This window comes from Cynocephalus volans, chromosome 1, assembly GCF_027409185.1.
Source record: "Cynocephalus volans isolate mCynVol1 chromosome 1, mCynVol1.pri, whole genome shotgun sequence".
Lineage (NCBI taxonomy): Eukaryota > Metazoa > Chordata > Mammalia > Dermoptera > Cynocephalidae > Cynocephalus > Cynocephalus volans.
The window spans coordinates 172872680-172883568 of record NC_084460.1 but is presented as its reverse complement, the minus strand read 5'-3'; the positions used below and the strand labels follow the sequence as shown (position 1 = coordinate 172883568).

Here is a 10889-nt window from a genome sequence, read left to right as displayed (position 1 = left end):
AAAACTGGGCTTATCTCTGGACTTTATGTTCTCTCCCACTTGTCTATCTATTCATTTACCAATCCCACAGTATCTTAACCAGAGAGGCTTTGATAAATGTTGTAATACAGGGCTCCCACCACCTCATTTCTGCCTCCAAATGTATTATTGTTTATTTGTTTCTCCATTATCTCATCATGTGATATCTATTCTATGTATGTTTTTATAATTAATGTACTATAGCAATATAGAAATAAATGTATTTAATTTATAAACAAAAACTAGCGTTGGGGCATATATTCTTTTTGAAAGACGTAGGATATGTAATCAAAAAAGTTGGAAGATTACTGCTCCAGACAGTACTTTTTGAACATTCTAACATCCTCAGACAGTTTTTCTGCAGTGGTACAACAGAACTGAGATTCATAGGATGTTTCTAATTTTACCACCTGCCTGCTGCTGAACTGAAAGATGATGCCCTTAGACCAAGGTGATGGGTTACCTGGATCCAGGGGAAATTTTTTCAGTGCTAATGAGCAGGTGTCAAGATCCAACAAGAAGATGTTATCAATACTAGACAAGAACACCCAGGAAAACGATCTTTGGTTTGGAAATAAGGATTACTTTATCAGAATCTATCTTCTCATCTCTCTTCATTAATTTTTGCTCATTAGTGGACATGGATTTTATGATATCATCTGAGTGGCAAAGAGATTAGACTATGAAGAGAAAGCTTGGAGTACCCTGCTCCAGAGAGTCCTTTAGAACTAACATCCTTTGCTCTGTTTGATCTCAGGCAACTTTTGATGGGTGTATTGTTTTATTCATTTGAGGTTTAAATCAATGCTTACTAATTCAAGATGAGCATATGTGCTTTTATAATATAAATAGCCATCAGGAAATCAGCAAAATTTCTTAAAACTCTATAAGGCAGACCAGTCTCTATATTTCACTGTAACTCCAGGGAGGCCATAGTTAAAAAGAAGAGGAAGGAGTTCTAGGAGCAGTAAAATTATGCATTCATTAGGGACTATTTATTTTATGTCCTGGGGTTTCTATTACTAATAAGTTATGTAATTTTATGAAGCTAAGAAACAAATAAACAAACAATAAACTCCACGTTACTTACTTCTACTTAACTAATTATTAAAGAACAACTATATGCCCAGGCACTACTCTAGGTGCTAGGGACACAAAGGTACATTGTCTCTAGTCTTAACAAACTCACAATCCAGAGAGAAGCACATGTAACAATTATAACAGTACACAGCCCCTAAGAATCATGAGAACCAGGATTATACCAAGCACACTGGAGAATAATATACAGTAGACTTCAGTTAGGGGATTGGATGAGTTGGAAAAGCTTAAGAGAAGATATAAGGAATTTTGAAGTTAAACCTTCAGGAAGAAATTGCATTTGGCCATATGGAATACATTACAGCAATGACAACAACAAGAAAAACAACAACAGAGAAGAAGGGAGGTTGGGCACAAGAAGCATCATATCTAGGTAAAATGGCACAGATGTTCACTTGCCTATACACACACAAGCACACATACACACACGGCACAAAAGAACTTGACTTGTCCTGGGACCAAAAGGATTATATGGACCAAGCACAATGATCCCACGGCTCCAATATGCTTATGTAAAGTTAATATATTTTTTATGACATAGATGGCTGCATATTTAAATTATTGGACAATTAGACACTTGAGTTATTGTTTATCCCGTTATGTCAGTTCTGCTTCTAATTAGAATCCATTCCTATTTTCAAGTGCCTCTAGAGCATTTCTTAAAACAAACACCATTCTCCCTTTTCAAATATAGCACTTTTCCAGTAGTTCAACATGTTCTCTTTTTATTTGTGGTCATTACCTTTCTTTGCTCTCTCTTAAAAATAGCATCCATTTGCACTTGTCTGTAAATCTTAGCTGATGCCAGTGTTCATGTCCTCTCTGGATTTGGCCAATACACTCTTCTCCTTTGGACTTTTTAATTGGATCTGGGTTGGAATTTTTTCCTTTCCAGTTTTAGTCACTGCTTTGGAAACTTATTTCCCTTTTGTTTTGTAAACCACTTTGTTTCACTGTTTACTTTTAGTGGTTTTAGTTAGAAGGTAGCTTCTACTGCATTTTGGCCCAACAGTTTTAAAGGCTTCTGTAATGTTATTATGACTCCTGCTTTTGAGATCTAGCTTTGGGCTGTGGCTTAATTACTAACCAAATTTTTCTAGGAAAGTGTACAACACTAAATAGAATATTATTTGATTTGCTGGAAGGTGCAGAACAGTAAGCATAGTAAATTTTGATTTTTAGTTTTAAAGAAACTATATAGGTATGTTCATATACACTGGAACTATTTTTTCCCCAATTTTCCTGGAATTACATGCAAGAAACTTAAGAGGAAGTTACCTGTGAGTCGTACAATATGAGTCAGAAGAGATAGGAAGGAGACTACTTTTCATTTTATAACCTTTCTGTGCTGTTTGAGTTTATCATATGCATACATTATTTTAGGTAAACAAATAAGTAATTGCATTTAACAATTATTTATTTTTATCTTTCGTTTTGTCCATAGTACAGTGTTTACCACACTTTCACAGTGTGAAGAAAGCTATGACTACAAGCATCAGGAGACTGCTTTGACAAAATGAGAGCAAGTAAACTGGAAAAGCCTAGCATCCAGCAGACAGAGCAGGTTATGCTTTTTCACTCCTTACAAATACGAAGACAATTCTGTCCCAATCTGTTCCTGTGGGGAATTTTGACAACTAAAACAAACCAGAGAATCCAACAAAACAAATACAAACTTATGCTGGAAACATTAAAAAAAAAAAAAAAACAGAGAAAGGCTGGACTCCTCAGTAAAGAACCCAAATTCCTGTTAAGCTCACAAGGATTCTTATTCAGGATTTTTTGAGCAGACAGTGGACAGCCAAGAGTGTAGCTCTTGAAATCCTTTCACAGGACTAGGTCCAGTACAGCTCTTTGCTTCTCTACTCATAAAGTGTAGGAACAATTCAAACTAGAGAACATTTCCTACCCACTCACTGACCTGAAGATCCAAAGAGCAGGGTTTTGTGGTCCTGCCAACAACCATTCATTTGAGCACACACATATTCTCTCTCTGTCTGTCTCTCTCATGTATATGCTAACACACTTAGGAACATATAAGGCTACTCTTCTGCACATCATCAAATCAAATCAAATAACCCTCCTAAGGGTGGCAACTCAGGGAAACTCTGGAAACACTGAAAACAATACTGAAGGAAGACAAACCCAGGGGTGGGAAAGTGAATAATATTGAAAGAAGATAAGCAGTAACCAGATGACCTACTGTTTCATGTTTATGTTCTGGAGCGGAACAGAAAGTTGGAAAAACTTGCAGCATACATAATTGAAAAATTTCTTAAAAACTAGAACAATTTTTCTCAAATCCCTGATAGATTTAATTAACCACATTTCAAATATAAAACAAATCTCCATGGGTGTATGTATAAGTGTAATTATGTGAGTGTGTGTATATTTCAACAAACTACATGAAAGAAAAACAAGTAATTGCCCAGACCACTCCAGTAACATCTAACTGCTCTCCCCACTTGAACTCACCCCCATCTGTCCATCCTCCGTCTTCCGTCCAACAGGTTCTCTTTGAAATGTAAATCTGACTGATATTCTGTGTTAAAGAGCCTTCAATGGCTTCTCCAGTTTTCTAAGTACGCTGTCAACACATTTAATTCGCCTTAAATCTCTGTAAAATAAGCACTATTATGGGGATTATCACCGTTACAGATGAGTAAACTGACACACAGAAGTTAAATAACTTGTACAGGATCAAATAGCTAATAAGTGACACAAAGCCCAGCATCAGATATAGGTTCTTTACTGCAACTTAATGCCATTTGAAATACAACTCATAAAAATACAGATTTATATCATTATGAATTATTATTTCAATGTAAAAGTTATGGTTGCTCCATGGAATCTAGAATATTCTTGACCACAACACTGATTACATTGCTGCTGTACATATCCTAAGTCTGGTTGGTGTGGTAGGCAGAATAATGATCCCTCAAAGATGTCCATATTCTACTCCCAAGAACCTATAAATACATTACATTACATGGTAAATAAGAATTAAAGTGGTAGATGGAATTAAAGTTGCTAACCAGCTGATCTTAAAACGGGTAGATTATCCTGGAGTACCCAGGTGGGCCCAATGTAACTACAAGGGTCCTTACAAGTGCAAGAAAAAGGCAGGAGAGAGAGAACTAGAGAAATGGCAGCCTGGAGGCCACACATGGGGCCACTCATGGTTGGTCCAGAAGCTGGGAAAGACATAGAAACAGCTTTTCCCCTAATACATCGGGAAGGAGTGCTCCCTGCTAATTAACCTTGATTTTAGCCCAGTTGTACTTATTTCAGACTTCTGATCTCTAGAACTTTAAGATAATAAATTTGTATTGTATTGTTTGTGGTCATTTGTTTCTGCAGCAACAGGAAATTAATGAGTACAGTTGGGTTGTTTTTCTGAGTTCTAGTCTTGTTAAGAGTAACATTTTCTAAGAAAACGGTGCCCAGTTTTCTTCTGCTTTTGCTGAAGGAAGCACCTGACCCCAGTTCTGTTTCTCCTTTTCCATTCTCATCCTCATCTTTCTCAAAACAACAGTCTGGCAATAGGAGTATAATGGAGTACTGACTCAGCAGGGCTGCCACTATATTATTATGGGATGAAAATAGTTATTTTAAATAACTTTCTTTACAGATTTCTGGTGGTCTGACTTCAACCCAGAAACAACAGCTCTTGCCTCTATAGTCCAATATACTTTCTCCACCAAAAAGGCCTGTAGGAGGAAACCAGTGTAGAGGAAACCATGGGTAGTGAACATCTGTAAGCTCACAAGGGCTGCTCTCATTAAACTGCTCATGTGCAAGGATAAATGAGTGTTCTCAACTATAGGGAACTCACTGTTCTCTTCAGGCTAAAGTTTATGTTTTTGACTCTTTTTTTAATGTCATTTCTGTCACAGAAATGGTTATCAGGTCCAACAACAAGCCATTTTGACCTTTATGTTCATCAGATAATTGAGACCATGCCAGGATGGAACCAGTTCTCTACAGCAAATTGATTATGACGCTTTGCTCTTAACAGTGTTTACAGAGGGCAGAATTTTCCTTGCATTGGTTTCCTAGAGTGCCGTTTTAGGTCTGTTCTGTCACGATTTTACAAAAGATCCAGACTTCCCTCTCCTACCACAGTCCTTATCAGTTGATGAGAAATTACAGACTCAGGCCCAGTGTCTGGCTTGGGTTCCAGTCCAGATCTGAGTACCAGCTGCAACCAGCTAGGCAGTAACTACTCTCATTCATGCTCAAGTCTTTGGCTCTGAGGGATCCCCCAAAACCCTCCCCTCTCCCCCACCCCCCATATGGAACACTCATTCCTATTGTTTTTTGAGATACCAGTTTAAGTGTCACCTCAGAGATATCTGACATGCCACTTACTTAATATGAAGTAGGACTTCATGATTTATATTGCAACTGTTAATTCCATCCATACATTTCTTCTACCTACCCTATCTCATCCCCATCTCATCTGCTATGGTCTGAATGTTTGTGTCTCCCCAAAATTCATATGTTGAATCCTAATCACCAATGTGACAGTTTTAGGAGGTGGGTCCCTCAGGACGTGATTAGGTTATGAGGAAGACCCTCCTGAATGGGACTGCCTTATAAAAGAGGCCCCAGAGAGTAGCCTCGCCCTTTCTACCATGTAAGGACAGTGTGAAGGTGTCATCTATGAACCAGAAAGTGGGCCCTCACCAGACTCTGAATCTGCCTGCACCATGATTATGGACTTCCCAGCCTCCATAACTGGTAGAAATAAATTTCTGTTGTTTATAGGCTGCCCAGTTTATGATATTTTGTTATAGCAGCTGGAATGAATTAAGACACCATCTAATCAATAGGTATATATTTAAACCTGCTATTAGCCACACACTTTGGTCAGCACTGGACATACAGGGGCAAGAAGATATCAAGAAATTCCTTCCCTTGTGGAGTGGGAAAGAAAACTATAATTAAACTAAACACAGAAATAAATGTCCATATATCAACAGGGATACTAAAACCATAGTTTAAATAACAGGGGACAACAAAAAGCAGACTACTAAGAAAGATATAAAGAATGTTGATAAATAGCAGAAATAAAATGAAAGAACGGAGTGAGCGTGATATTACACATGATAGGATTGGGACAAAAGAGTGGTACTGTTATATTTAGGAGGAATATTAAAAAGATAAGTATGAAATGCATAATAAACACACTAAGTCTTTAATAAATAAAATACTACTGGATTATCACCCAAGGTATAAAACAAATACTTATGAGCCCATACTGTTAGCAAACAAAAAAAGATTAAATAAATAAATAGATACATAGAGGGAAGACCATGTGAAGATTCAGGGAGAAGATGGCTACAAGTCAAGGAGAGAGGCTTCAGAAGAAAGCAATCCTGCTGACACCTTGATGTCAGACTAGTTTCCAGAACTGCTCCTGCTGCATGCTGCTCCTGACTCTTGTGATACTCAGCAGCCAGCCTCACCCAGCACCCCCTTGGATGACTCTGCAGTGAGTTTTATAGGCATAGCACTTCTCCATGGATGGCTTCCCTGGCACTCTCTCCAGTGGCTTCCCAGCAAGTTCTGGGGTATGTCACCTCACCAAGGATGCTTTGGTGGCTTCTGAGGGCGGATTCCAAACAAGTCCCACTGGTGCAGCATCTCAGGAAACTTCTTGGCCATCCACTGGGTCATGGTTGTGCCCTCTCCAATAAAGTCAGGCTCAACCTGAGCTGGGTGGGGCTTTTTCAGATTTTCATTAGAGTTCCTCTCATCAGTTGGTAGCAAATCCCCTATTGTTCCAGTTTCTTGTTAATGCTTGTGATAATCTAATGTGTCAACTTGGCTGGGCCAGTGTAGGGAAAATACAGGAAAATGGTCAGGGCCCCTCAGATGTTCGGAATCTTGCCGAGTATTTGATGTAAATATGCACGTGTGCCCAGGTGTTCCCTGGTTACTGTCTAATGTAATTGCATATGGGTGCCCAGGTGTCCTGGGTTATGGACTTAGCCACTACTGCCGCTAGAGGCTGTTGCTGCCAGGGTCCCCGGGATGCCCTGAGAGGCCGCCACCACTACCGCTGGAGCTGTAAGCTGCTGCTGCTTCTACTGCTGAGGACTGAGCTCACGCCATCTGCCAATGGCTCCAGGGATTTTTCTCAATTACCTAGCGTGGACCTGCGTATGAGAGGTCTAGTGACCCAGCCTGGCATGTGAGGGGTCTGGTTACCCAGTCTGTACAATGGGTTTGTAAGGCCTGTGAGCCCTAGCCCTGACAATACAAATGGAAACTTTTAACTAAAATAATGAAATGTTTTGGCTTCAGTTATGAATTGCCCTAGCCAGACAATTGGCCTAGTCCCCAACCATACACAGGGTGCCAGGATATTTGTCAAACTTTATTCTGGATGTTATTGTGAAGCTTTGAAGGTGTTATTTAGATGAGATTAACATTTAAAATTGGTGGACTTTGAGTAAAGCAGATTACCCTCCATAATATGGGTGAACCTCATCCAGTCAGTTGAAGGCCTTAATACAACAAAGACTAACTTCCCCTGAGCAAGAAGGAATTCTCCTAGCAGACTGCTTTTGGACTCTTCCCGGGTTCTCCTGCCTGCCAGCTTATCCTACAGATTTTGGACTTACCAAGCCTCCACAATTGTGTGAGCCAATTCCTTAAAATAAACTTCTCTATACACACATAAATAAATGGGGGGGGGGGCGGGGAGACACACATTTTCCACACAGAAGAATTCCGAATAATTTATGAAGGTATTCCACTCTCAAGGAAATGGAGCACTACTCTCCTTCCTCAACTGTGGGTTGCAATAGTGACTTCCTTCCAAAAAATATAATATGGAAATGAGGGAAAAAAGGATAGGTAACCTGTGAAGAAACCTGACCAACACTGCCTTAGCCAGGTGACCAAGGTTAACATCAACAGTAATGTGTTTATAGTATGTTCCCTGGATATGATGTGATGAAAATGGCACTTTTCCTCTGTGATCTTCTTCCAAAGACCCATAACTCCAGACGGACCATGAGAAAAACATCAGAGAAATATCAATTGAGGGACATTCTACGAAATATATAGAACTCTCTATACTAACTTGGCAATTTTTCTTTAAATCTAAACTGTTCTAAAATAAAAACATTTATAAAAACCAAAAAAAAAAAAAAAAAAAACCACCAAAAAAAAAAAAAAAAAAACCCAAAACAACGTTGCAATGCCAGACCTTTTGGCATCCCAGGAACAATATAGAAAATGTCCCCACAACACTTCCAAATTCATCCCCTCCAGGAATCAGGGTTAGCAGAGCCAATAAGTTATGTTTACCCAAAGCTTGAAGACGGTATTTGGCCCATTCATCTAAGCCTTTGTTCGCCTCAGGGTTATTTCTCAGCTACAATTTCAAATTTAGGGTGTATTGTTTCCATTTTGATTACTGAACAGGAATAGTAGAGTAAAACTATTTTCTCTATTTTTAATTACTGACAGGTCTACACTAAAGTCACAGTCTCTTTAGTTTGAAAGTTAGGATTTCAGCAGAATACATAGCTTTCCCAGTAGTTTGGTTACAAGTCTCCAGCCTGCCTTTTTGTTGCCTTTCAACATGAGTGCATTTTTTCCTGAGTGCTCAGTATGATACCAGTGTCAAAACTGCATAAGAGTTTTATTGTGAAACTTTACCCCCCTGATTTGTTTTTCTATGATAGAGGTCAGCACATGTTCCTTCCCTGAGACAATCAGTACCTTCCTTCCCAGCTGAGGACATAACTCACATTACATTGAGCTGAGCAATGATCACTTGGGCAATGAGGGCGTGAGAAGTCATTGTATTGTCATATTAGAAACACATCCAGCAGATTATTTTAAGTATTGTAGGTATTATATTACCAGAACTTGAATAGCAATAATAATAACTCATTTTACCAAAAATAAAAAATAAAAAGGTGGGGGGTGGAGGAAAAAAAGTGAGAGGGGGAGGAAGAGAAAAACGAAAGAAAAAGCTAAACCAGGACTTCATTGCTTAAGGTCTATTGTAATTTCCTCCTTTTTCCTAAAGAGTTGACGCGAAGAAAACAGAAGGAAACGTTTCCAGGATTTTAAATTGCATGAGTCCAGAATCCGTGAAAATCCTGTTTAAAACCACCCTGTGAAATTGGCTTTGGGACGTCTCCCTAACTACTTGATCATTCAGCTTCTGCATCTTTCTAACAATCGTCCCGTTGGACGTCCCCTGAGGACACAGGAGCTGGCTAGAGTCGCCAGACCAGACTTCTCTAACTGAATGTAGAAGCGCAGGTAGCGAGGATAAAAGTAATTCTGGCTCAGCAGGCACGAACTCCCTCCCCCACAGGTGCTCCTCATATCAGCCGCACAGATGGATCCTAAGAAGCCAAGACCACTCTGACACTGCCCGCTCCTTCGGTACTTAAAGTGTGGCCGCGCCTGCCTGCGAGTGATGCCTTCTTTCTTGGGATCTCAGCATCTCAAGAGTAGTGAGTGATTTTTGCATTCTGATCACGTCCCAGTGTCTTTAAAAACTTACCCGAACTTTGCAAGAAGATGAGAATCTGTGGGAAGGGGACCCTTAATTTTCTCAAACTAGAACTAACAAACTCAGATGTACATCCAAGAAACTCAAGACCTCCCGCCCCCGCCCGCACCCCCAGATTCCCGGCTGGCTGGGTGGGACGCCCGGCGGACCCTCGGCCCAGCACCGCGTCTGGGGACTGGGGACTGGGGACTGGAGGTTTGGGGGAGGCTGGCGCAAGCAGGAGTGGGTGAGAGGGTGGAGGTCCCCGAGCAACTTACAGCCCAGGGCGACCACCAGGTAGCGCAGCAGCAGCAGGAGGAGGCGGTGGCGGCTCCTCCTCGCCATCTTCCCGGAGCCCTTGCTGGCTGCTGCGGCGCGGAGGACCGGGGTCCCGGCGGCAGGAGCGCGGGAGGCCGGGCGGGGGCCGCTGAACTTGTGGGGCGGGAGAGGAGGAGAGAGTCGTGGAGCGGAGGGAGAGGCGGGTCTTGATGGGATGGCAGTTTCCCCCCTGCGGGGGCGCGTCCTCAGCTGGCTGCCAGCAGGCAGGTCTTCCAGCCCTGGAAAGGAGGGTCTGGGCTGTCCTTTTTTTGCAGAGGGGATTCGAGGGGGAGGGCGTGGAAGCCGGACGAGGTATCCGCGGGGTCCTAGTGAGGGGCCAGGAGAAGGCGAGCCGCGGAAAGGAAAGCCCTGGCGGGTCGTCCCCCCGCCCCCGCGCCGCCGGGATTGATCGGCTTTGTGTCTGGTCCTGCGCTGGGCTGCCAGCTGTCCCCAGGGCGAGGAGCCCGGAGGCGGGAGGCCAGGGCCTGGGGACAAGGAGGGAGGAGGTCTCCTGTGTAAGGGGGATGGGGGACTCCGCCTGCCTCGCCCCGACTCCTTTCCTCCCCTCCCTGGCGCAAAACTTCTTTTGGGGTTTTCAGCCTAGGGGTGGAGATTTTTGGGAAATTTCTGCTTAACTGGCGAAGCTGCGGGGGAGGCGCTCCGAGGAGATGGGGTTCGCGGGCTCCGCCTCGGACTCGAGAGAGAAAAAAAAAAAAGCAGTCAAGACTCGTGCTGGAAGTCAGTTCTCAGATTTTAGCCATCACCTCGGCCCTTTCTCAGTTTAAGCTTTTTGTTCCTTGGACAGTTAAGGTGTCCTTTGCCTTCTTTGATTTTTCACGTGTCAAAGTTGGAAGTTCATTTAACGGTGTGAAATATTTATCATGTTTCTTTCCAGTTACATAACTGCTGCCTGTGGAGTTTTCCACAT

General features: G+C 41.9%; 1 protein-coding gene across 1 annotated transcript in view; it reads right to left on the bottom strand.

The window, feature by feature from the left end:
• Positions 1–10525, bottom strand: part of JAM2 (junctional adhesion molecule 2) — a 55513-nt gene extending 44988 nt beyond the window's left edge. Inside the window, exon 1 of the mRNA XM_063101827.1 lies at positions 9922–10525. Within this exon, the coding sequence (XP_062957897.1) occupies positions 9922–9988 (67 nt within the window). The 5' untranslated portion in view covers positions 9989–10525. The remainder of the gene's footprint in view (positions 1–9921) is intronic.
• Positions 10526–10889: the final 364 nt, after the last annotated feature.